Source organism: Solanum pennellii, chromosome 10, assembly GCF_001406875.1.
Source record: "Solanum pennellii chromosome 10, SPENNV200".
Classification (NCBI taxonomy): Eukaryota; Viridiplantae; Streptophyta; class Magnoliopsida; order Solanales; family Solanaceae; genus Solanum; species Solanum pennellii.
This window is the reverse complement of record NC_028646.1, coordinates 74,701,253-74,728,723: the sequence shown is the minus strand read 5'-3', so window position 1 is coordinate 74,728,723 and position 27,471 is coordinate 74,701,253. Positions and strand designations below refer to the sequence as shown.

The window sequence follows — 27,471 nt, the reverse complement described above, 5'->3', positions numbered from 1 at the left end:
TATATTGGCATATCCAAAAAAGTACCAAAATAGTTAGTGACCCTCAGATCTTTACGCTTTGTTATTTGTTTTTTACTTTTTCCAATCAGATCGATCTCTACTTCTCGGCTCCACTCACCGGGCCTCGGCCGGACGATTTACTTTCGACGGCGCCGGACATACAACTACCGGAAACGGACATTGTCGTGTTGTGTAGATTCGGAACAAACGCTGTTTGGCAGTTGAGGAAAGGAGGACAAATCAAAGCGAATTGCGAAGGTGGAGAAGGCAAACGAGAGGAGAAGGAGGAGGATTAGGCAAGGGAGGAAGAGATGAAGGGTGGTATACTTCCGGCGAAGAGGCGATGGAAAGGTTTGGTAATTGCGGTGTTGGGTCTCGTTTTACTTTCATTGCTCGTGCCTCTAGTGTTTCTGCTTGGCCTCCATAACGGTTTTCACTCTTCGGGTAATAGTAATGAGCCCTGATTCTTCGCTTGTTCAATGCTAAAAACTTTTTTTCATTGCAATTTGGATCCATGATTGTTGTTTTGAACCTGCTCTCTTCTAATGCAAATCTGTAGTGCAATTAGGCAATCTCTATCCTTTTTTGGGCAAATTTCAAGTTTAAATCCTTTTTTCCATTATATGGTAGGAAGAGCATTCAAGTTTAGCAACCCAGACAATAGCATTTTTAGTAACTTTAATTGGCTTCCCAGATCAAAGAATGGTTCCTGATCCCCATCGCCCATGCCGAAAAGAGAATATCAATATGTATAAAGAGAAAAGAAGAAGAGAGATAGAAAAAATGTCATTATGGATAGGAAGAAGACATATCTTCATGAAGCTTTATAGTTCTAGCCATTTTTAGAAGGTTTTGCTCTAACTTGATCTGGCATTTACTTTTTGCAGGATATACAACACCACAACAAAGTTCAGCTTCAGTAAGTAACCTGCAGCATTATAATGATACTGCTATTTAGTAACTACTTGTTGATTTTCTAAACTGGGGAACTCCTGATTGGAATCAGGTGGGACTTAGAATCTACGGTCGACATTATACTCCTAAGATTGAGAATCAGTCGGAGGTAATTTCTTCTCTATAAGCAACCTCATGAACTGCCTTCATCATTGGTCATTTTGAAATTTTTAGCTAGTAGAAGAAGTGGATATGCTAGGCAACATATTTTTGTTCGTTGTTGCATTTTGTGTGTACACAAAGAGAAAAAGGTGGTCATGACGCATCTAACAGTTATCCGGTATCTTGTTGCAGGATGATGAATCAACACATGTGGATGACCTAATGCAAAGATTGGAACCAACTTTTCCCAAGGTTCTTTTTTCAATTGTTTTCTGATTATGTTTGTTAAGAGTTTTACTTTTGCAATTTGAATAGACTGTTACTGACTGGGTGAATTTCTATGATGGATGTTTTACCTTGAGAATGCCCATACACATAAACTTACTAGTCAGGCTATTCTGGAAAGTTCTCCTTAAAATTGATTTTAACTGTGAATAGGTTAGCATAACTTGTGATGAGTGTTATTACAACCTTCATATTGTTAATGGTGTACCCATGCTTTCCTTTTCAAATTAAATTCATCCTCATATTTGTTGGTCTTATTGGCTGCTATTTTTTCTATACAAAATTTGTTGTTGCAAATAAAAAGTATTTAAACTTGGAAAACTCTCTGTGATGTATGATTGAAGATCAAACTGAGAAAGATAGGATACTAGATGTATTGAAGCATAAGAAGCAATAATCAAATCCTAAATCATGATTTCCCAATATCCGTTGTTACCTCAACTGATAAAGTAATTTTAATGGTCATATAAACAAAATGCTGTAATCATTAACTTAGTGAAGAAGAAGGATGGTTCTATGAGTATGTGACTGACTACTGATAGTTGAATAAGGTGATGATCAAGAAGGTTTAAGATCTATACATATAGGACTGCGGACTGCTTGATTTGTGCTAATCCTTGTTTGTTAAACTACTTGAGATATGCTATTAAACCTTTCAACAGATGCATGCCATTCTTTTTTCTTATTTCTCCCATTTTCTCAATATTATAACGCTGATAATTAACTTAATTTTCAGACCTTCAATAATAACTAATAACAAAACTTCATATGTTGTCAATTAGTTGTACTTAACATGGCAACTGTAACTATCATACTAATGCAAATGCAACTTCCATGATTTAAGAAAGTGGTCCTGTCGCTATTTCTTTTCTTTTCCATTCCATATAGTTTGCTGTTTGCATGTAGTACTAGATCTAGAGCTAATATTGAATCAAGTAGCAACCACATTCCATTTGTCATTCCATGGTAAGAACTGATGATTAAAACTTGTGTGGGTTGTCTAGTTTATAGTCGTTCCAGCACAAGCTAAAGACTAGTAAATATAGTTTTGTATCTGAAAAGTGCATTGAGTAAAAAGTTCATGTTTGGGAGGACGCACCGAACTGCTGCTTGAAATGCACAATTTTGCTGAAAATCTCCATGGTACTTCATAGGGAACCTAAAATTATTCGCTACTAGTGTCTTCCAGTTTTAGGTGTAATTGGATGTATTTGTTGGAATATGAATGGAACAAAGAGAAGACAAGGATAAGTTGAGGGGAAAGAAAGATGTCATGTCACATCCTGGTTGGAGAAAAAAGATTTTGAAAGGACTGAAAATAATATATGTTTCATTTGGAGAACAAGTTTTTCTGCCATCAACCTGCTGATGACCCGAGAGAGTTAAAGCAATAACTTTTCATGTTATGAGTCTCCATATAGCATATATTGATGTCTTTTGTCATGAAACTTCTATTGGAATATCATTTTATTGATTGAAGCTTGTTTGATTTGAAAAATCCCCCCCCCCCCTTTTTTTTTTTCTCTATGAAGAGATTTGAAGATGCCCCTCTTATTCCCTTTGATGCGGGGCACATATAGGAAGTGTCCAACCTTTTAATTCACTTGGAGCTAATTTTAAAGCAAAGCTTCTCAATATCACTCTTTTAGTACTACTTGACCCCCCTTGTATGAGCCGAAGATATTTTAATCTTCCAATTGCCAGTTTTATCAAAAGCAAAAAGCACAAAAAAAGCTCTTAAGGTCTGTTGGTTCCTTAAGCGCAAACAAAGTGTGGGCTTTAATGTAAAAAAAGTGCAAAGGGAGAAAAAATTACAAATATATATTATTAGTTAAATTATAAGCATATATGACATGACATACATGAAAAGGAAATTGAATATTTTTACAATAAAATGTAATATCAATTGCTTCATGTTGCCTCTTCAGAAGAGGCTCATTGGCAAGGGAAAGCATGCCCTTGATGATGACAGTGAAGCGCACATCAAGTGAGGTGAAACGGCAACACGTTTTGAGTCTCGCTTCAGGGCTTAAGCACCTTCGAGAACCCAGCTAATTACTGCCAGATATGGTTAGTGTCTGAAATCTTGGGGTACTAGATGTTGGCAGTTTAAATGATAGATCATGAGCATACATGTAAAGACGATAGATGCACAAATTCAATGTTTCACAATGATGGCCCCAAGGCCTAGCTCGAGTGGCAAAAGGTGGAGGATTTGTGGCTTAGGTTGCACGTTCAAGCCCCACACCATGCAAAGCGAAACCTGGTATTTAAGTGGAGAAGGGTAGAGGGAAGGGCCCATTTATTCACCCAGTTTAGTCCCAGGCAGATTTCTCGGTTATTAAAAACAGTTTCATAATGATGTAATTTTGAACAATGTAGAGGATGTTCCCCTTTAGTTTGTTTTTTCTCCTTAATAAATGTTGAAATTTTCAAGTAGTACCTGAGAATTTCAGACATGCAAGCTTTCCCTACATTTACATTCCTTTTTTCCACCATTGACATCAATCCTGATACCTTCAAATTTTAAGTCACGGGGAGTATTCTTGTCATTTTATGAACATATGAAAAGTAACACCACTAGGATTTTATTTTTTTTTTGAAATCAAACTAGGATCTTTTATTTGGTTCTACTTAGTTTCATTGTCGCTTGTTGTGGGGATTTTGTGCCAAGTGTATTGCAACAATAGTCTATATTATAGTAAAACTATTTCCAGGTACCTGTCTTTAACTACTTGACTATCTGTTTTAACACTTCTCTTCTCTGGAATGATTTCGAAGGTAAACATTTCTCTATATAATTTTCAATCGGGATAAAAGATACTATAGAAGTTTCTTTTTGGCTCGACTCTTGTGATAGTTCGTTTACATTTTGAACTTTGAAATACAAGGCTGTAATTTACCTTATAGAGTTGAAACTACTTCACAAGCAATTTAAGACAAGAAGACATAAGATAAGCAATTATGAGGAATCACGGATGAGAAGTTGCCAATGTGCTTATTATAGTAGCAAATAACGGAAAACTTAAAGAATAATGTTACAACCAATTCAGGCAACCATGCAAGTGAATGCTCTAGATTTATTGATGCTTTGTGTGCATAGATATTAGAAGTTTTAGTATCCTCTCGTTGAACTTGCATGTGATTTACCTATATAACACAATTGTGGACTCATGCGTAGGTACTGATCTAACAAAGAAGCTTGCAGTTTCACATGAATAGACATTTGTAACACTATCATTTCGTCAATCAGCATTCAACAATAGCTCATTTGGGTCTTCTTACTCTAATTAGTTTGCTGTAGATGTTTGATCTTGCTTATCACCCATTTTGCTTTCTTATTCTACTTCATGATACCAATTCTTCACTTAAAAGTTCTAAAATACCACACCCAAGGGTGTGGCGTAGTAGTCAATGAAGTGGGTTAAGAACCATGAGATCTCAAGCTCGAAATCTAGCAGAGACAAAAACAGTATGTGATTTTTTCCCATCTGTCTTGGTGTTGGCCTTGGTGGACTGAGTTATATCTGGTACCTAACTCTAGTACTTGTTGTTGGTTAGAGGTGGCTGATATCCCGTGGAATTAGTCGAGGTACGCACAAGCTATCCTAGACACCACGGTTATGAAAAAAATAGAAGATACTGATTTGACCATACTATCAGATGAGGGAGGAGAAAAAGAAGATGAGTTTTATGCTTTATTAAAAAAGAAGAGAGAGAATGAAGCTTGATGTTAAAAATATATATTATTGAGAAGCTTGAGACATGTGGACTACATTAGTTGTTCAATGTTCAAACTTCTGTTGCTTGTTTCAATAATTTCAGCTTCTTTTTGAAAGAAAACTGACATAATTGAGACATGCAAAGGTAGTTCTCAATAATTTCAGCTTCTTTTTGAAAGAAAACTGACATTATTGAGACACGGAAAGGTAGTTTGAACATTGAACAATTAAAGTAGTCCACACATCTCAAGCTTGTCAATAATTTCAGCTATGGGTGTCAAATGGGCGGGTTGGATTGAAATTGAAAATATTAAAATGGGTTGAAATAGAATTTGGGTTGGGTCTTGACCCGCCCAAGTTTACTCGGGCTCAAATGGGTTAGGCTCAAATGGGCTGAAAACGGGTTGGGTCTTGACCCGCCCAATTTGACCCGATTAATCTCAAAATCTAACATATTGATAGTTAATTTTTATAATCACAATTTGAATTCCCGCTCAAGATTTTTTTTCAAAAAAGTAACAAATAGATAGATAAATCCTAAAAGATGTTAAACAGATAATAATTTATACCTTCAATATAGGAATATATGTTGATAAAAAGTTTTAAAACGGGTTGAAATTGGAGATTGAATTGGGCTCAATTGAGAATTCTCTTCAAATGGGTTAGGCTTGAATGAGTTGAGATTGAACCCAATTCAAATTATCTTGAGCCCAACCCTTGAAATTCTGGGTGGGTTGAGCGGATTACCTGTGTTAAGGTTCATTTTTGACACCCCTAATTTCAGCTTTCGTTTATAATTAGTGTTTTTGATCTTGGATGAAATCACATCTTACAGTTAAAATGGGTATAGGATACGTCCTCCAAAGTTTCGGTCTTTACTTCACATATAAGTTATTTGACTGATTTTTCTTCACCATTTTCTCAGGATTTTGGGGAAAATATTGTTGTCGGGAAAGCGGAGAACAAGACTGCTGGTAGGATATTCCAACTTAATTCTCTGAAGAGGAACATGTCTCTCGCTTTATAATGTGTAACTATGTCTATGCGTGCTACATATTCAAACAATTTTTGTCAATAGATGTAGACAAATTCTATAAATATGCACATTCACGTAGCAATCACGGTGTGTTTGGTATGACCAAAAATACTTTCCAGTTTTTCCATGTTTGGTTGGTAAATTTTTTGGAAAACAAGTTCCTTAAAAAATGAGGAAAATGACTTTCCTAGTGTAAATAGAGTACAAGTTCCATAAGTGGCATTCCACATTAATTGTCTCCTCTCCACCCTCCAACACACCCCATCTCCACCCCCATAGTGCTTGCCGATTATATAAAATATGTTTGGGACGATACATTCTTCTTACTCGGCAAACACCAAAAATAAATAAGAAATTCATTTATCTTCCATGGAGAACATTTTCTTTCATACTAACACACCCTTTGGTGTTAAGCCTTCTCTTTTTATATGATCCTGTCTCTTTCCTTTTTAGTGGATGAAGCTAATAATTTAAGAGATTTGTTCAGATTAAATACAAACACATATAATTTTGGAACAGAGGAAATAGTTGATTAGTTTGCATCAACCATGATTAACTAATCTTTAGATCTATTTAGATTTTTAAGCTATTCCTTTCTGCAATATTGTTTTTCCAGGATTTCCTTTGTTGGATGGATTGCCCAAAGAACGCTTAGGCGTAAATGTATGTAGATCTGCAACCTTATTTTTTATCAATTCTCATCACAAAAATGAATTTTTTACATGTTGTTTAATTCTTTTTGTCTCCATCTGATACAAAATAAGAAGAACCTTTGATATGTAACAGAGCACAGGTGTTGGCGACTTAACCAAAAAAAGACACAGCACAGGTGTCGGTGACTTGGCAAATACAAAGCAGAGCACAGGTGCTGGTGACTTGGCAAAAGCAAAGCAGAGCACTGCTGTTGGTGAGTTGGGAAAAAAAGAGCAGAGCACAGATGTTGGTGACTTGGGAAAAACAAAGCAGAGCACAGGTGTTGGTGACTTGGCAAAAGCAAAGCAGACCACGGGTGTTGGTGACTTGGCAAAAGCAAAGCAGAGCACAGGTGTTGGTGACTTGGCAACAGCAAAGCAGAGCATAGGTGCTGGTGACTTGGGAAAAAAAAAGCAGAGCACCAATGTTGGTTCTACGCCTGGTGCCACCGAGAATATCAGAGACATTGATGAGGGTGAGAAATTATGTGAGCTAAAATTTGGGAGCTACTGTTTGTGGCGTCGCAATCACAAGGAGAAAGTGAATGATTTCACTGTTAGAAAGATGAAAGACTTGTTGTATGTGGCTCGGGCATATTACCCTAGCATCGCGAAGCTTCCGGCTCTTGACAAGCTGTCACATGAAATGAAGCAAAACATTCAAGACTTTGAGCGGGTGCTTAGTGTAACTACGGTGGACAAAGATCTTCCTCCTCTGTATGTACAAATAGATTCCTTGCAACACTGCAACAAAACAAATGTTTGGACTCAGTCTTATTTTTTAAATGATCATGTAGTGTCAAAATGTTTAATCTTATCTTTTTGTGATTAAGATTGTGAAATGTGTGTAGCTTGCTTTATATGTTATGGGAAGAGTCTTTGACCTCTGTTGTTGGTTATTGCTGTCTAGATGTTATGCCTTCATGCAATTTAGACTTAACCTCAGCTCAACTCAAATAGACCAGGAGTGAATTGTTTGATACTAGATGCAGAGTTCAACATTCCTCAGTATCCACTTATCAGGCTTGATTGTCTCCTTTCCTTCTTCTCCCATCTCTTTCCCTCTCTGTTATTCTCTTCCTTTAGTGATGCTAATAGAAGTATAGAGGTCACATACGAAGATCCCTAACATTCACCTCTTTGAATCAAATTACTTTTAGCCTGGCCTAGCTCGAACTCCAGTAGTTGAGCTTCACTTTTAATCTGCCTTCTAGTCTAATTACTTTTGTTGCATATGTTTGTTAGCTTTAATCAGGCATAGAAGTTTCTCAACGACTTGTTTCTTGTCTTTCACTTATTCCTTTGCCTGTAGCTAGAAGAAATCTGTAAATTCGTCTTTTCATTATATTCCGTAAACTTTTCACTGAAATTCATGCTTTTGCTTTTTCACCAGGACTGATCAGAAGCTACCTAAGATGGAATCTGTAATTGCTCAAGCAAAGGCATGCCGCGTAGATTGCAGTAATGTAGACAAGAAATTCAGACAACTAGTAGATCTTACTGAAGATGAAGCTACTTTCCATATGCGACAGAGTGCCTTCCTCTACCAACTAGCTGTTCAAACCATGCCCAAGAGTCATCATTGCCTGTCAATGCGATTAACTGTAGAGTATTTTAGAGACCCTCCTCCTGATATTGATCAGTCATTGGTAGAGAGACTTTTGAATCCAGATCTTCACCACTTCGTTATTTTCTCCAGCAATGTGCTAGCATCGTCTGCTGTAATTAACTCCACCGTAACACATGCAAAAGTATGGTTTGTATATTCTCTCTTCAATTGCAATTTTTTTCTGCTGTTAACACTTAATCAGTTTTTCTTATCGTGTTTTCTTCTATATGCAGGAAAGTGAGAATCAAGTATTTCATGTGGTAACAGATAAACAGAATTACTTTGCCATGAAGTTATGGTTCTCGAGGAATAAGTATATGGAGGCGACAGTTGAGGTGTTGAATATTGAAGATCATAAGCTGGTAAATAATAAGGCATCAATGTCTATTCATCTTTCCTTGCCTGAAGAATATCGTGTCTCCTTCCACAAGGTTGATGGGCCGCCAACAACAGAATACCTGTCTGTTTTTTCGCATTCCCATTATCTTCTTCCTGAGATATTCCCTAGTTTGAAGAAAGTCGTTGTCTTGGATGATGACATTATTGTGCAAAGAGACTTGTCAGTCTTATGGGGCATCAATATGGACGGGAAAGTGAATGGTGCGGTTCAGTGCTGCTCAGTTAGACTGATTCAACTGCAGAAACTTTTTGCTGACAAGAGATTGGATGAAACATCTTGTGCTTGGATGTCTGGATTAAATGTTATTGATCTAGTGAGGTGGAAGGAACAAGATATTTCTGGAACATATCTGAAGTTGGTAACAGAGGTCAGTGACACTATCTTTTGATATACATTTATTGTTTTCAACAACTTTTGCCTGCAAGGTGTAAGGCAAAGGCTAGTAAAATATTTCCTTCTTTATTTTCATCTGTTGAGGTTAATACGGTTAGAAACTTAGCTTGTCATTGTTCTATTGCTCTATGTCTACTTTGAAATAATACCACAACATGACAAATCAATTTTTTGAAAGTAAAAGTGATTTCTATTTTACTTGCCCCAAAAATGATCAACAAATTGTTACTTTCTAGAGTGCTTCTCCATATTTTTAAGTTTTGGTTGATTCCTCACACAATGTAGTCGGGACTCTTAGTAAATTCATGTCTACAGTCCCATTGACAATCATAATTTCTAATCTATCCACTCTAGGGTGTGCCTGTAGCTTACACTAGGTGATTAAGGATACTGAAAAGGGTCATATTTGCCCTTGACTCTCAGAAAAAGATTATATTTACCCTCATACTTTTTGACATATTTGCCCTTGCTATCTAACTTTGGACACATATTTACCTTTGAATTGTTAACTCTCATGCCCCCACCTTATGATCTTACTTGGCGCTATGTGGCACCTAAGTGGTTATATTTTTATCCCAATTAAAATTTTCTCCCAGTATGTTTCTTCTACCCGACCCAACTAATCCAATAAACCTATTTCCTAATATATACACACAGTTGAGTTAACTTTTCATCTTTCTATTGGCAAAGTCAAGTTATCCTCTGACTTAGCTGGAAAATCCAACAATTACAGAAGACATTCTTTGAAACCAGAAAAATAAAAATTGGACTTTTAATTAACAAGTTCTATGTAAAATTCTAAAAAATCGGGTTTAATTCACAAAAATGACTTCTTAAACCACCAAATAGGATAATTGCTCTACATATGCAACTTCACTATAACAACCCAAATCAAATTAAAAAAAAAAAGTCAACTTTGATAGCTCAATAATAGAACAAATAGCATTGTAGCTTCACAGGAATCAAAAAAAGGGAAAGCTTGAAGCTTTAGGGAATGCCAAACCAATAGCCATTAGAAAAAATTCCATAGAGCTTCTTATGACAATTATATGATCTTTGGAAGGAAACAGGACATAATTACAGTACTTTAAAGTTAAAGAACAAAACATTTTTTAAAAAAATTTCCCATAATTTATCCAAGCCAAAACAATATACTTGCTTCATGACCCCTAAAAAACTAAAGAACAAAAACTACATCAAATACAAAAGTCTATTAGTTCTTTAAAGATTTTTTCCCATAACCTATCCTAGTCAAAACAATATCCTTCTTCATGACTCCAAAACAAACTTTTTTAAAAAAGGAAGCTACATTAATTACAAAAAAAATACATCAAATGTACGGTTGTTAGGGAGCAAATGGTCAAACTATGTCGGGTAACCATTAAGTTGGGTTGTCTTCAATAAAAGAAATCAAGTTGGCTCAAAGTCTAAGTATCACTTTAAATATATGGAGATAGGACTTTGTCTGGCTACTGATATGGATTGCCCAACATACAATCACTTTGGTACAAACTCGTGGATGTGTGTCAAGATAGAGAGATAGTAAGAGACTTATCACTTAAGGGGGTGTTTGGTAACAAACAACTCTCTCTAAATAATTTGTAAGCTAATTTTTTTAAATAATTTTTTTAGTACAAATATAAAACATAAAATTAAGAACATTAAATAAAGTGATTGAAATGATTTGAGGGATATTGTCTTTACATAGTATTAATTATTAAATCCCATGTGTTACTAATACCTCCAAATGGAAGGTATTAGTAATACATTCTCTAATACCATGTAGGGCTATAGCTAATCCATGGATTAGTTATACATATGCTCAAATTCTTACCAAACATAGTACTAAATAATATCATACATAATATATGAACTATTTCTCCTAATAGTCCCTACCAAACGACCCCTAAGTGTTATAAGGTTTATGAAAGAAGGTAGTCCCGCAACAATTTCTGGGAGGTCAAGGTGGTAGCAAATAACTTTGTTGGATCTTTTAGTAATATGTGATATCATTGATGTTACACTTACGGTGGCAAATTTCATTGAAAAAATAAGAGGTCCACTTTGTGGATAGACAAGATCTTGATCTCAAGTGACTGGGAAGAAAAGTTTCAACTTATTGCTACATGCGTTGCCGAGACCGGTCATTACAGGATAGCAACTATATCAATGACTGAAATTAAACCTAGTAAATTGATCACAAGAGAGTTGCAATAAGAAAAATCTTTTTAATATGGACAACCCAACTACCCACATTAAGATGATAAACACAGCAAAAATCCATATTTAGCAAAACAAGAGATGATTAACATATGACACCCTTCAGGGTGGCCCAATAGTTTGGGCTTGGGACTTGCATGTTGGAGGTCTCAAATTCGAAACCTCTTGCCAGCAAAAGCACGGGGTTTATCTTCTGGGTCAAGCTCGTCGTACCGGGCTTGCCTAGTGCAGATTTCCTCTCCCGTGTGGTTTGCGAGCTATTACATAGGAGCGGGGGATTTATCTGTGCACCCAAAGTGTACCAGCTGTGGTTTCTTTTGTCATAAAAATAACATATTAAATATGCAACCATATACATATTAACAATATGATATGCTCAACATAAAAAATTCAACTACACAATGAGATAACTCAACAATTTTAAGAAATCCAACTATATAACTACTTAGAAACATGAGATGATTAACATCTAAAGAGTTCAACTACATAACTATTAATCAATATGACTACACAATGAGATAACTCAACAATTTCAAGAAATCCAACCATATAACTACTTAGAAACATGAGATGATTAACATCTAAAGAGCTCAACTACATAACTATTAATCAATATGAGATGATCAAGATCAACATATATATATTTGATGACTCTGGTGTCCGAACTGGCTTGCAGTGACAATTGAGGGCATCATATGGATGACATACATATGAGATCATCTTAGTCATACATATCTCATTTCTTGAGATGGATTTTCTCCCTCACAACATACTTCAATCCCATAACCCCACCCCCACCCCCCATTTGCCTGAGCAACAATCAGCTTCCCTCACTCAACCTTGCACACAGTGGAGGTACATTGGGTACCAGTTTTATTTGAGAGACAAGACTATAGTAAGTGCTCACTTAGCTTACGGGACAACATTCTCAACATTGTATTTATCTCAAATATGAGTCGCAACACGAGTTGGCAATACACTCAGTGCCATGCCAGCAGGCTAGCCTAGCCATTTGATACAACCAGTGGCAAATGTAGTACAACATAGGATGTGTGGAGGGCGTGCACCATGAGTTTGAGTCCTGCTGGTGGACTACACCTAATATTTAATTGGAGAAGGGTAGAGTAGCAACCCCATTAATCATGAGTTCTAAAACTGGAAACAACTTATTTTTCAATTACAAGGAAAAGGAAATGAGCTAAAATTAAACAAATTTAGAAGACTTGCTTTGAATTTGAATGAAACTTGAAATCAGATATATATTTGGGTAAAGTTGTTTTCACAAGCCACACTGTGATCGGTGACCAAAGTAACACAATAACTATTTTTATACCCATTCTGGGTAATATGTTGACTTTTAATATGAATGTTATATATGTTTTTTCCCTTCAATATGAATGGTGATAATAGTATACCCAATACAAAAGGGGACAAAGAAAAAAGTCATTTGCGTGCGCTAGGAGTCCTAAACAGAAACGATGGAAAACTACTATTGTGTTCATTATTGCTATCTCAATACAAATATTCAAGATAATTTCATGTTGCTCCTTGTATGTGGGCTTCTACCTGCCTAAATAATGTAATTGTTGTCCTTTGAGCCCCCTTTCATTTTTATAGGAGTAGATTTTTATAGTCAGGGATTAATCCTTACCAGTGCCACAAAATATGAGAAGCGTAAAAAGGTGGAAAAATACTTAACTTATTCATTATTGTTCTCTCTATGTTAATGTTTTGTTGTTTTTGTGGGCATGTGAGCTGCCACCAACCTAGATAAAGACGTCCCATGTTTTGGGCCTCTTTTTTTTTTTTTTTTTTGGGTGTGGATTTTTGGAATCCATGGGTTAACCCTTTCGAGCCCCACAAGCTATGGGCATCAAAGTCTACAGCAATTTAACGTAACCCATTGAGCATTTGTTTTACACACTCAAGTTTTATCTATGTAAATACAAATGACTCACGTGAGACTATACTAGGTAATCTTATCTATGTAATACAAATGACTCACGTGGCATTTCATGTTAGATTGTTTTAATGGACTAATACATTTTTTCTTGTCTCCATTTATCATTGTGCTATTTTTATATTGACTTACACTGTCACCTTTTTATTTAACTTGCAGATGAATTCAGAAGAGGCTGTTGCATTGCGTGCAAGCTTGCTTACTTTTCAGGGTGAAGTTTACGCTCTTGATGATAAGTGGGTATTATCAGGACTGGGTTATAACTATGGAGTTGATATTGAAACTGTGAAGAATGCGAAAGTACTGCATTATAATGGTAACATGAAACCTTGGCTTGAGTTGGGCATCCGTGATTATACAGTTTCCTGGCGGAAGTTCCTAAACCAGGAAAATCAGTTTTTAAGTGATTGCAATATTAACTAGTATATTATGGGCTAATACCTGCATTTGCTGCTGAAGTTTCATGAAGGTATGGGTGACAAAGTTTGCACAAGTTTTCCTGTTTGTGATCTTGTGTAGAACCGTATCTGAGGTAGGGGTACTGAGTATAATTTGGTGTGTATATCTCTATTGTTTGGTTAATGAAGGAAATTTGTTTAACCTCGAGGCAATGCAAGAGTGATGCATAATACTTGTCAGTGATGGATTGATAGTAAGGCATGGACAACTTTTAATGGGTTAGGCATACACCTTCATCGGCTATTTTTTGTTGGGAGCTGTTAGCATATGAGGAGATTGCCCGAAACTCTCTCTGAAGAGCTGGATATCAACTTTGCCTCCTATGAATCTTGTATACATGCATACCTTGGGTTAAATATAGTTCTCCTGAAATCAGGTGACGAGTACTTGGACCCTTGCCTCACCTGTGATGACCATCTTGGATCCGCTGTGATGTGTGATATTGCCATTGACACGTTCAGTGAATTCTTCCTTGTAGAATTGGGTCTTTTTTGAAATACATTCTTTCTTAGCATTGATCAGGCATCTCATTGTTTTTAACCTTTGCACTATAGCTACTGGAGAACTGCCATTGCTGCTAAAATATATTTAGTGTTAAACATAATACAATATTGTTTACCTTAATAACTTTTTTTTGACGAACAGCTTGACGTTTGTGCCTTTGCTATTTATAGTTTAAGTTATATGCACTAATGATCTATCAGGTTATCTATAAAGGTAATTTCAGATGAATCTCATTGTTAACAAATGTAACTAACATGCAAAATCACCAGGTTAAAAGTGTGTTGATTATGCTTTGTTAAGTTCAGGTACTTATGAAACTTGTAGCTGTAGCCTACTCGTTTGCCTTATAGGTGAGTTGAGTCAAAAAAGAAGGGTTGAACTGGATTTATATTCTTTTTTTTTCTTCTTCTGCCCTCGATTGTTCCTGGCCGTGCTTGTGGAAGATAAAAGATACCTCGTAGAATTAGTTGAAGTGTTAACTCATAGGGCAATACTCTACAATAAATGACTTGGTTCATCCAACTAATAATTGTACTATTACCCAGAAAAAGAAAAGCTCACGGAATAGGCTTGTCACCAATTCTTGACTTGGTGCGTATTTTTTTTTTAATTATTTAATTAGATGTTTCGAGTTCAAGGAAGATGCCTTTGGTAGGAAGTATTTTACTCCCAAAGTGGAAACGAGCAAATTCAAATGCAGGTGCATACATACATATATTGCTACCAGCAATTAAAGGAATTGATAAAAACTTCCTTAATGTCATCAAGTGCAGTTTGATATCAAATTGTATGCTTGAAATACTTCAATAGAACTGATCAGTAAATATAAAATCTTCAGCTAGGCGTTCCCCTTGAGAAAAGGTCCCATTCATTACATAGATGAGTTTTTTTCTCAAAGGTTGATGGCATATCGAGTCTATTCACTTGAAATTTTGACTATCCATATTGCATAAAACAAAAGACAACTAAAAAAGGCATTCAAATGAAACAAAAAAAGAAGAAAAATGAATTACAACACAGTAGTAGTTCAGTTTTAGAATACGTAGTACACTAGTTATACAACTAACTTGTTAGCAGCGCAAGACAATCCGTAGAATTGAACAATCGCTTTATTAAGATCAACAACTTTCATCTCATCGTCATTGTTCACACTTTCAAGACTCGGTGTACTCACAAATCAGATCCCTATTGGACAAACGTCTTCATTTCAGGGCAGTTAAAGAATCCACACTACTCCGAGAAATGGGAAGTCATATTCATAAAGAAATGCCTCAGCTTTGGCAGATCGTAAAGGTACAACTCTTCCAACAGGGGAAAATAAAGTCTCATTAGTCATGATTTCTTCTCCTTGTTGTTCCTCTTCCGTGATCACTTCTTCCATTGATATGCAGGCTACTATTTCTAGTATTCGGAGATTCAAAATACCTCTGGCCACTGATGGAGACATCAAGTTTCTCAATTTTCCACAACTATATACTTTCAATTGTACTAGTTTGCTGAAGTAGGCCGTTGGAAGTTGATGAGAGCATAGAACACTTATGCTTTTAGCTTTATCAATCAATAGAACTTCCAAGTTCGGACAACAAACCTGCAAATATATGAAATATACTAGTAATATTTTGCGATTTAGAGCTGATATATCATTGTTAGAACAGTGCTTCAGATAAAGGATCTTTAGTGCTCAAGTAATTATTCACGATGAAAAAAAGGGAGTAATTTTTTTATAATGATCATGTAGAAAAGTAGAAGCAAACCTTTTCACGGTAAAGAGGATTTGAGAGAGTGATGGAGTTGTTGGCTGTAGGCCAGAAATTTTGGAGCTGATGTAATCTGTTGAGCTTCATTTTCCGCAACCGAGGTAACTCAATGCCCTCAACATTGTCATTGCAGAAGTGTGTGAAGAATTCCAGAGATCGAAGTTCCAACTCATATATATTCGTAACTTGATTACTTCATGTGTACTCCGAGAGATGTCAATAAATGTGTGACTAAATCACAATCATAGAAGTTGAGACATTTCACGTTCTGAAGTTTATTCATCTGCAACTCAGTCAATACATTATTAGAGCCCTTTCCGGTTGAATGTACAACTTCGCTCTTCTTCAACATGTGGCAGATCCAGTCACCCAACGGGGCAGTCTCAGTGACATTTACATCAATATTATTGTCGTAATCATCCATGTTTGAGGTCGCTCTGTAAGCTTCACCCACCGTAAGAGTGTACTGTGTCAACTTGGAGGGAAGGCACAAGTCACTGTAGATCACATCTTCGGAACATTCACTTAGTGTCAGCGCAGTCAATTTCGATAAGGATTCTACTTCAGTCAAGGTGGAGTAACTACAATGTTTAACTTTCATCATTTGTAGTTCCTCCAATCGAGTTAGTCTTGATAAGACCCCTGCTGAAATCCTTTTCGAGTGATTTATTCTCGTTCCAAAACTCTAACATAATTCGATTCGTCAATTTTCCTATCTCCACTGGCAGCTCCTCTAACTGAGAATCTCGTATGCTGAGAATTTCAAAAGGGACAAGTTCTCCAATGATGGATATGTCATCCAACCGTACACTACTCAGACACAGCGATCTCAGACATGACAACCTCTGAATGGATGCTGGAAAAGACCAAATGGAGTCCGCATATCCACTCTGGCTTAAGACGTTGAGCTTACTCATGCCATCGAAAAAATTGTCCTGTAATTTGAATGGCCTTACAGAACAGAGTTTTAACATAGAAGCTTCAGTTTTGGACAAACGATTGGGCTAGGAAGCTCATCAAATTTATTTGCAACAATTGACATGTGACTGAAATGCTCATATGGAGTTCTTCTTGGGAACTCTTCCAAGTTCACATGGTGACTTACCATAAAGTTATGCTCTCCCTCAGATGCAATACTTATAGCCACATCACGAACCACATCATGCATTTTGACATAACTTTTGTTTGAACCTTGGGATAACAAGAAACAATCTTTCAATATTTCTAACAGATAACACACCATATTTCTTGCATGTTCTAAATTACTTATTTCCGATAGGATGCCAAGCTGCATTCCGTATCTAAGTAATTCTTCAGGACGAGATATCACTATCTTCCTCGAACAAGGAACAAAGCAAAAAGAGGTACTTAGCTTCGTTACTTCCCAAGTAATCATAGCTTAGCCTCAGAGGTTTATACACCTCTGTGAGAACTTCAGGGATATTATTGTTACTGCACCACGTAATTGTTCAAGGGCACAGTCCCACGAACGCTTGGTTTTATGCTTTTTTAGTGCTCCTGCAACTGTAATAATTGCAAGCGGCAGACCATTGCATTCTTTGGCGACATCTTTTGCTATGTCAAGTAGAGAAAGATCGTTGATTGAATTACCAACTTTCTGACTGAAAAGGATCCAACTTCCATGATCTTCTGAGCTCCCATTGCTTCACAAACAGATCGGAAACGTGTTGTGAATATCACTTTACACTGATGTTTTTGGTTGCTACCACTGGGAATTCCAAGCTTTTCTAGTTCAAGAGCCTTCCAAACATCATCCAACATTATAAGGATGCTGCTGTTTTGATCCATTAATCTTGAACACAGCCAATCTCCACGACTCCACAAATTATTCCCTTCTAATGTCAACCCAACTTCTCTTGCAATTTCATCGTGAATTCTCTTGAAGTCCGATTGTTGACTAACAGTTACCATGAAAACGTCATTAAACAACCTTTCTTGTTACGCCTTTTGTCTTATTTTCTCAGTCATTGTTGTTTTACCAACACCGCCCATACCACATATCCCAATCATACTCACCCCGTCAACGTCTTTCAAAGCATCCATCACTTCTTCCTCTTCCAATTTTCTAGACTCAAATTCCTCAGCATTGTTACAAGCCATAACTTCAACTTCAACAGGATACGAGAAATCCACGTAATTTCTGCCTTCAGTTTGAAGATCAATCACATTCATTACAATTTCCTTAGATTTCTTGCTCAGCAAGTAATGCGACTTCAAGTTTGGACAACAACCTCTTTCAACTATAGCTCTACATCGCAATATAGTAGCCACATCACTAGTAGCGCGCTGACCAAATGCTCATCGTTGGTGCAACCTCGTCTGAGTTTCTCCGGGCAGCTTCTGCTCCTAGCTGCACTCCACTACTGATATCCTCTAGCGTCTCAAATTCGTTATTCAATGATGTAATATTTGCTTTTGATTAGATGTCATTTTTTTCAAAATGGGAGACACACAAAAGTAGACATAAACGGAAAAAGTGTGATATTTGCTTTTGAAATAAAAGTGGAGTCCCTATGTTTTATACATTTAGTTTGATTTAGATCCAAGTTTTTTTTTTTAAATAAAATGACTTTTAAAATTTGTGGTCTAAAATAAATCGTGATTATCAATCTTTGATTAAGGGGTAAATTAGGTATTTTAAAGTTAAATTATTATTAAATATAGACATTTGTCATTCTATTGAGGACGGATTAAAGAGCAAAGTAAGTCACGTAAAGGAAATATGTAATATTTAAGTGAAAATACAAGATTGTTTTTTACCCTTTTTCTCATTAGTTAATGTTGTTTTTATGGATAATAATCCTTACTAGTTACCACTTTATTTCAAATAGACAATAATAACTTACAAATCCTTCAGTATTTTCAAAGGCATCTCCAGAAAAATATTCGTTACCAAAATCTTTTATAACGACATAAATGCAAGATGATTTGAGAAAATAAATCTAAGTAGAAATAGTGTCTCTCTATTTCAATTTTTTTTGTCTTATTTACTATTTGGACGACCCAAAAAAAAACATAATCTTTTCAAATATTTTAAATTATTAAGTATTGTGATTATTATTGTGTTGATCATACATGGCTTGAAGCTGAGAAATGTAAACATGGTTTTGGGCACTAAACTACAAGAAAATGTCATTTTTCCCTTCTTCCCTTATTTTTAACTTGTAGAAGAAAAAAAATTCAAATCACATATTAATTATTTCACACTGGAAGACCTTCATCCATCAAACATCGTACTGATACACACACTATGCCAACCAAAACTTGAAAAACTAGAAAGAAATGACCTAACTGTTTCCTCTGCTGAAATTTGAATCCATATTAACCTTCATTACAAATTATTGACTGCACATCTTTCGTCGTAGATGAGTCGAATCACTCGAGACCCACCTGTGTCATTCTAGCCCTGTTCCTACTCTCTTTCGCTCCTTCCCAGAACATGGTACGATTTAGGGATCCGCAAGTTCAAGAAATATGTGTAAATTCTACTGAACTAATCAGAATCTGATTCTCAGATTGTACTTGACGATGTCCAATAAAAGAATTACCTTGCCAAATGCTCTAATATCATCCATCGATATCATATGAATGCAGTGCACACACTGGTTTTCCAATCAGAATGAAATTAAAAAAAAAAGAGATACAAATCAAAGACATTATAAGTAGGACGTACAATAGTTTGAAGTTACTTCACAGCTGGTTGCAGTTGTGGAGGTTAACATCACATTTTGCACGTATCATTGACGAAATTCCAATATCAGGTAACAAGGGACTAAAATGTGAACCTGATTTACTTACAAAAGTTACAGGAATATGGCATGGTAAAAATTATTGCATTATGGCTGATTCCTTCTAATTAGAGATAAGGTTTGCCCCTGCCCGGAGTTGCAACATTTCTGTTCTTTTACTCCTCTCCATTACATCTACAAGCCAATTCACACTTTCCTTGATTCCTAACCTGCAATCAAGTAAGCGAAAACTTGTATTATTTAAGCGCGTTTCCAGGACTCTTAGATAAGAGTTTTTAAAACCATTTGAGTCAAACCTTCTGGCAAAATGGTTTTATGCAGTAGTCTTCTATATGACTAACATGGAGTAATATAGTTCTAACATGTGACACTGATAACGATGTATTACTCACCCATCATAGGATGAAACAGCTAGAAAGGTATAAGCTCGCTCATCGAGTTTCTTGAGATCGAGATACCGGGCAACTTCTTCTGCTGATACAGCATCTGCAAGGTCCTGCTTTAACAAATCGATGCGCATAAGCAAATGAATAATCACAACAAGCACACAAAGTTAATGTCATCTGTCAACTATCACTTTCTCCATCTGGAAAGGCCGACTTTCACCATATAAGCAGAACAAAAAAAGGTTAATGTCATCTGTCAACTCTCACTTTCTCCATCTGGAAAGGCGGGCTTTCCGCCATATAAGCAGAACAGAAATAAAGGAATCATGGGAATATCTATAGCACTGGAGCTAGTATGTGCTTGGTCACATATTTGGAATCCAGTTTTTCTTTTTTGATGAAGGCACATGTAGAAGAGAATCCCTTTTGACAATGATAAAACAAGAAACATAATGACAACATCTAGTCTTGGCAAATAAAGTATAAAGACTATTAGATCCAGAGATTATACAAATAAAACTATCATTGACAAATGAAGTAGAGAAGGAAGAGACAAAAGGATGTGCTCTGTTCAGTCATTACATCCATCATAAAGAACCTCTTGTGTAGAAGAAACTGTTTTGTGCCTTTACCTGCTTGTTTGCTAATATCAGAAGTGGGGCTCCTTGCAGATCCTCATGCCGGAGAACTTTTTCTGCCAGTTATTGAAGTAAAAAAGTAAACAAACTATGATGCCCATTAATCATGAACTAGACAAAAGTTTGAACACATGACTAACCAACAGTACATACCAAGTGCAGATTTAGAATCCTCAAAGCGTGACGGACTAGCAGCATCAACAACATATATCACAGCATGTGCCTCTTCATAATACTTCTCCCAGATTGAGCGAAGACCGGGCTAAGTGTATAAATGGTCTCATGTTAGTCAGAGAAATTTAAATGAACTGTCTAAAACCAGCTGAAAGATTAAAAAAAAAGTATCTTGCTGTTAGAGAACAAACACCCCTATCTGCTGACTAAGCTCTAGTGAGAAAACGCAAGAATATTGTATAATCCCTCCATCAATTATTACAAAGGTCATGCCTACGAAAACTGTCCAATATAAGGTGGAAAATTATCAAAATACATCTTAAGTTCGAGAACTGTCCTATATAAGGCAGAGAATTATCAAAATACATCTTAATTTTGGAAATATACTTCCTAAACAAGAGTAGTAGATGACCATCATAAGTTGCACAATATACACCAAAAATCATGCAACTGCAATAACAACAAAATGCACTTCATCATCAAACTTAGAAGTACAAAACAGATGCCTGATGTCCAGCACTTCTACCTTGTCTTTTGTCATACATAATACATTTATTGGCTGCTGCATTTATTTATAGACCCTTTACGGTTCTAAAATGGAAATTTAATCATCTCAGAGGTCACAGTTAGCAAAGTTCATACCTGACCTCCTAAATCCCAAAATACAAGCTTCGTATTTGATGCTTCAACACGACCAATATTGAGCCCCACAGTTGGAACAATACGATCTGGTGGAAGGCCTTCCAAGTTTGAGTATTGTGACTTTATTTTCTCTAACAATGTCTAGAAATTTCATAATAGAAAGAAGGATGAGAAAGAAACCTTTCAAGACTAGACTTTGTTAATATATCTACAATGGTTAAAGCATGTAAAATTCACACGCACAGAGACATGCACACCCAAATAAAGGAAAAGAGAAATTACAAAGAATTAAAAAATTAAAAGCAAATAAAAAAGAGTAACAAAGCAATTCAGATCAGTGGCATGTTAAAAAATAAAGATGCAATGCAGATCAGCGTTCACAGGAAACCAATACCAGGGACAACTTTATTCTAACAAGTATGGAGGACAAGAATGGGAGCATTGGAGCAACAGTAAAGTTGTCTACATCACACCTCTTGGAGTGCGTGCCTTCCCTGGACCCTGCGTAAACCCGGGATGCTTTGTGCACCGGGCTGCCCTTTTTGAGTATGAAGGACAACTTTTCATCTTTTCAAGTAACCTAAATTGGACTTCACTCGTACATCCACATTCCCCTCTAGCTCTAGTACTGTTATATTGCAGTCTACTCCCATATCCTAATTTCTGTTTACAAGTAATCAAAGATATTATATAGGCTTGCAGCCTTGCACTAAGCCAGAGCGAGAAGACATAACTACAGATTCTGCAGATCCCCTACTGTATCTAAAATTGCATGATGTGCATCAACATCCACTACAATAACCAGGTTGCACCAAAAAGTTTAGAAAAAAAAACATCTTTGTTTAAAGCTATGTAACTTCTCCCATGGCTTCAAAAATTCTATAATTTCTTTTGAGCCAAACAATCCACCAAATGGCTAGAGGATGGTATTCCAGGTCTTGTATGATTTCTTGCACAACCCTTCTTTGTCCACATCGCAGTAGCTCCATAGTGGATTTTGGCATGGTCCTGGACATGCCAAAAATTTCCAGAAACATGCTCCACAGCTGACAATTACTCTACAATGCAAAACATGGTGGCCAACATATTCAAAGTGCTCTTCACACATGGGCACCTACTACAAAAAAGCTGAAATCCCCTCTTTTGGAGGTTGGAATGAGTGAGTGTCTTCCTAGCCATAATCCAAGATAAGAAAAACACCGTCAAAGAAACCTGTTAAGCCAAATCTTGTTTCAAGGCCAAAAGACCCTGTCACTAGCCTTGCTAAACCAAATCTTCTTCCAAAGCCAAAGACCCTGTTGTTATTCCTGTATCCTCTTCTTCACAAAGGATATGGACTAATTTTTCCTTTTATTTTTGGCTTGCTTCCTATGTTCAAGAACGTGCTCCATCAGTAGATGCGTGCATGTTTCTAGATATCTAATTTTCAAATAACCTAGGGTTTCACTCAAGATTCTGGTAGTAAGTTTTCTATATTCTTGTAGTCTTGTTTGACCTTATCTTGCTGCAAATCAGGGTCCAACTTAAGAAAAGAATTTTAAGATTCGTTTACTAGTGTTGTTTCTCCTATTGATGATCCATCAAGAAGGTAACTGCCCAACTTGACAGTTTAATTTTATCACATAACAACACTTGGTTTGAATTTACAAGCAGAATTCTGCTCAGAGAAGTTACCAAAATCGGATTAACATTTACACCATCAAGGAGGTTCATCAGCAGCAATTTCACAAGGTCGTTACTTTCTAATAGATTTATATGAATTTCATCAGTATTATGGAAACTACCAGAGATTACATAAAGGAAGTCCACTTCATGTGACTCCATAACTTCCCAAAACTATTGATTCTGGTCAAGATGTGAAGTTCACTAGTACTGTAGAGAGGACATTTTGGCATTTCAGAGCACTAAGCTATAACCCTCAGCTGTTTTTCACCCTCAACTCATGGCCAAACTTAGGTTGTACTCAAAGTTTAGTGGATCTACTTTGTTATGTGTCATCTTGTTGGAGACAAACTGCTTGGGACCTAGTTCTGCCTACGTCAACTTTGGATACAATAGCTCCGTCTAGTGTTGACCAAACCACTGGTTCCAGTCCTTTTGAAATTGAGATGGGCATGAAACCAAGGAGACCTATTTCCTTAGTTCCTTCACCATTCTCAGCTCCGACAGGAAAGCATTTGCTGAGCATAGCTCATCAAATTCATACTAACAAACGACCCAGGGTTATCTGTCGTAATGCAGATTACAAATGTTATGCAGCTCTACATTGACGATGACAAGACTTTCAAGCAGGGGACTTAAATTATTGTTAAGTGCCACAAAAAATTCTCAACCCACACTAAAAGAAGCTTCATTATACAATGCTGGACCATTAAAAGTTCTCCACACACATGAATTAGCAATGTCTTCAACATAGACAGTCTATTGTGGAAATGTTAATAAGATAGATGTGATTGTTGCTTCTACTGTTCAGGAGGAAACTGAACACATTTACTCATTTAGTGATGACCCTATTCAAGGAGAAGGATGTCTGCTGAAGTCTGAGGAATTCTATTGAATAACAACAAACCTGGTGTAATCCCACAGGTGAAGTCTCCACCAGGGGAGGGTAGAGTGTAGAGTGTATGCAAATCCTACCCCTATCTCGTGGAGATAGAGAGGTTGTTCACAAGAACAAGCAAGAGATGATACAAATATTAATCCAAAAAAGTGAAGAAAATATTACAAATGAAGTGGAATCCAAATTTACAGACAAGCTTCAATAACTGAATCTACCTTGAAGCTCGTCAAAAGTTGATGCAAACTTTTTTTTTGATAACCGTGGTGTTTGGGCTAGCTTGCGCACACCTCGACTAGTTCCACGGAATACTTGCCACCTCACTCTAGCAACAAATACTAGGTGACCCTGCCCACCCCGGCTAGAACATGTGAGAAAAAATCATCTAGTGTTTTGTGTCTACTGAGAATTGAATTTGAGACCTCATGGTGCTCAACCCACTTAATTGACCACTGGGCCACACCCTTGGGTGTTAAAAAAAAAAGTTGGTGGTTACTTCTAGTCTGTTCTTCAGCTTTTTTCCCCACAGAAGCCATGTTAACCTTTGTGTTTGGCACAGTGATACTGTGATCCCAGAGAAGCTTCAAGTGATTACTTTTACTCGCTCTCTCTCTCCTTTCTTCTTTCTTTCTCCACTTTCTTCTCGATCCTATATTGTAAAGATATGATACCTGGGCCTAAACCCCAAAATCTAGCTCATGAGGGGAGGATTGTCCAAGTCCATATAAGCAGACTGGTCCATTCCCTTACCAATATGGGACTTTGACCAACTCTATACTTATTGACTGTTGTTTTTGCATTTCCTTACATGCCGCCTAGAGTCTGTCCAGCCACGAAACAGTAAGAGAACACAACAATTACCTCAGCTTCCATCCATATATTAGCCATTTCACCTCTCCCTCTCATATGTTACATATCAACTTAAAGGAAGTTGTGTTCTTAAGTATTTCTAGATCTGTAAGTGTTGTTTTAGTGCTTAACTTTAAAGATCACTGTGATATAAAGTAAGACAGCTAAACGATGACTCACAAGAAATACATTTAATTTTGAGTTGGACCACTAGCCCTCAAAGACCACTTCTAATTCCAAAACCTACTGCTGGTCTAAAACCCACTGCAAAACTGATTTAAGACAATCGAAGGTACCATATAGTGCTTCAAAAACCCCGTGTTTCATATGAAGCACATAAAAATAGTCATTTTATTAGACAATGATTAAGAATGTATTGCTACTAAGTCAATGGTTTTGACAATTCAAATGATCATTTAGAATATAGGGTTTATTGCAAACAACCTCCCTACCTTTTCAAGATAGGGTAAGGTATGCGTATACTTTACCCTCCCTGGACACCACTATTGGGATTGCAGTGGGTTTGTTGTCATTGTAAATGACCATTTAGAAGATATCTAGCACAGACAATTTAACGTAATACAGAACAGATTAAAGTACATAAAACATAGCACAAAGTTATAAATAAAGTTTGAAGGAAGAAAATAGTTGATGATGTACCGTTTTCCCGGCTTTGTCAATCCCAAGAATAAGGACATGAAACTCTGTCTTGCTAAACATGTATTTATATAGTCCATAAAACAATGAAAACATCTCTATCTTCTTCCGTTTTCTCTATGATTCACCACAGATTGCAACAGGCTATATGGTGATTTGTTCTCTAGTCATCACTCATCCGAATAAAACCTGAATGGAAAGTACTCGTTACCATCTCCACGCAAATCAAAAGAGGGATGTCAACAAACTAAAATCTTATACTAAAGTGAATGAACATACTTATAATTGAGAAAGGATGCCCCTAACAATCACGTTGTTCGCTTGGCACGTAGAAATACAATTGAAGCCCCAATATCAGTATTGAGGAGCTCTACAAACTCGGCTGGTAGCCGGAAAACCCCGTTCGCATCTCAATATACAAATGCTTTCTAATGGCCTATGCTGCTTGAATCCTCCAAAAATGTTTCGCACCCATACCAGATCCTCAAAATAATGCAATACTTTTGGAGGAACCCACATACACCTGGCAGCATTTTGGATAATTCAAGCAACATAGCTAATAGCTGGTATCCCAACTCCTTTCCAAAAGTTACTAACTAATTAACTATAACTACTAGCGAAGCGTGAATTATTCTCCTTCCATCCCACCAACTGCATATCATGCAGCCCCAACTATCTAGGATCAGCGGCAATATATGGAATTGGGATAACACTACTAGTGAATCCACCCCACCACAAAAATAACGAATAATATTATTAGTAGAATTGTGTCATTTATATTGGAAAATATAGAGTAATAAAGTTTAGTCCATCAATCAATACTGTATCCGCCTGAATTTTATGTACATCATTAGCATTTCCATTGAAGTATGATAAATAAAAAAAAATTAACAAATAGAACAAAATAACCCCAACTTGTCTGGAACAGAGGAACAATTGTCATTGTTGCATGTAGATCAAAATGGAACAGTATTCAGTTTTGTCAATTAACTTAAATAAGAACTTAAGATTTTTTTAAAAAAATTGAAAAATGCTAAGAATTGCAATCCGATTAATAAAAGAAAATCTACCCATTTTCAGCTTCTGATCATGATTTTGAGCTCGAACTTCAACAAATAACGCTAATTCTTTTGTGATCCGACATTGGAAATTGTAAATACGAAGAAAAAAAAGTAACTACTCATCAGTGATCCGAAAAGGAGGAGAAACTGAACCTGATTCAGAGAGGGAAGCGGCAGAACTAAATGTTGGTAGCGGTGATTGTGCAGTGGTGTTCCGCTGTGCACGGTGGTAGAAGCGACGGAGCGTGGAGGAGGAGGAGAGGAGAGAGGGGGGAAGGGTAAACTGTAATATGAACACAGATCCACCGAGATTTTAATTTAAGACATAGTTTATTCACACAAAATCAACCTTTAATCAAATATTAATATCGAGAAAATGATCAATTGATGGGTAAATATTTGACATAATATATAAGACAAAAGACATAAAATCACTTATTTCGAATTTAAAAAAAAAAATTTAATTTTAAGAGTATCCTATTACCTCACGAAACTATCTAAATCTATAATAAATATACTATTTTAACTAATTTTAACACAACTCGTGTTGTCAGAACATATAGACGCATGAAGCACTGTTGATAAAGCTTCATACCAATGCAAAATTGTCATTTGACACTTCTAATTTTTCTTATTGAAAAAAA

The 27,471-nt window shown here is 36.4% G+C and overlaps 2 protein-coding genes and 1 pseudogene across 3 annotated transcripts; 1 reads left to right on the top strand and 2 right to left on the bottom strand.

The window, feature by feature from the left end:
• The first annotated feature begins 31 nt into the window (after positions 1-31).
• Positions 32-14,476, top strand: LOC107002451 (probable galacturonosyltransferase 7). 2 transcript variants are annotated; one of them, XM_015200487.2, is made up of 10 exons: positions 32-444; positions 888-919; positions 1,007-1,063; positions 1,249-1,308; positions 5,989-6,037; positions 6,716-6,762; positions 6,886-7,508; positions 8,185-8,542; positions 8,634-9,167; positions 13,533-14,476. In XM_015200487.2, the coding sequence occupies exons 1-10, from the start codon at positions 312-314 to the stop codon at positions 13,794-13,796; spliced, it is 2,157 nt and encodes a 718-aa protein (XP_015055973.1). In that variant the 5' UTR covers positions 32-311; the 3' UTR covers positions 13,797-14,476. The 2 variants fall into 2 exon arrangements, with proteins under 2 accessions (XP_015055973.1, XP_015055974.1); XM_015200488.2 differs by lacking the exon at positions 1,007-1,063.
• An 875-nt stretch (positions 14,477-15,351) lies between these two features.
• LOC107001578 lies at positions 15,352-18,533 on the bottom strand (annotated as a pseudogene).
• A 1,138-nt stretch (positions 18,534-19,671) lies between these two features.
• On the bottom strand, positions 19,672-27,154 carry LOC107032249 (ADP-ribosylation factor-related protein 1). Its single transcript, XM_015233829.2, has 7 exons — positions 26,981-27,154; positions 25,770-25,955; positions 21,704-21,844; positions 21,041-21,149; positions 20,882-20,943; positions 20,256-20,359; positions 19,672-20,072 (listed from the first exon to the last, which is right to left on the bottom strand). Exons 2-7 carry the CDS (start codon positions 25,860-25,862, stop codon positions 19,967-19,969), a joined length of 615 nt encoding a protein of 204 aa, XP_015089315.1. The 5' UTR covers positions 25,863-25,955; positions 26,981-27,154; the 3' UTR covers positions 19,672-19,966.
• Between the last annotated feature and the right edge of the window lie 317 nt (positions 27,155-27,471).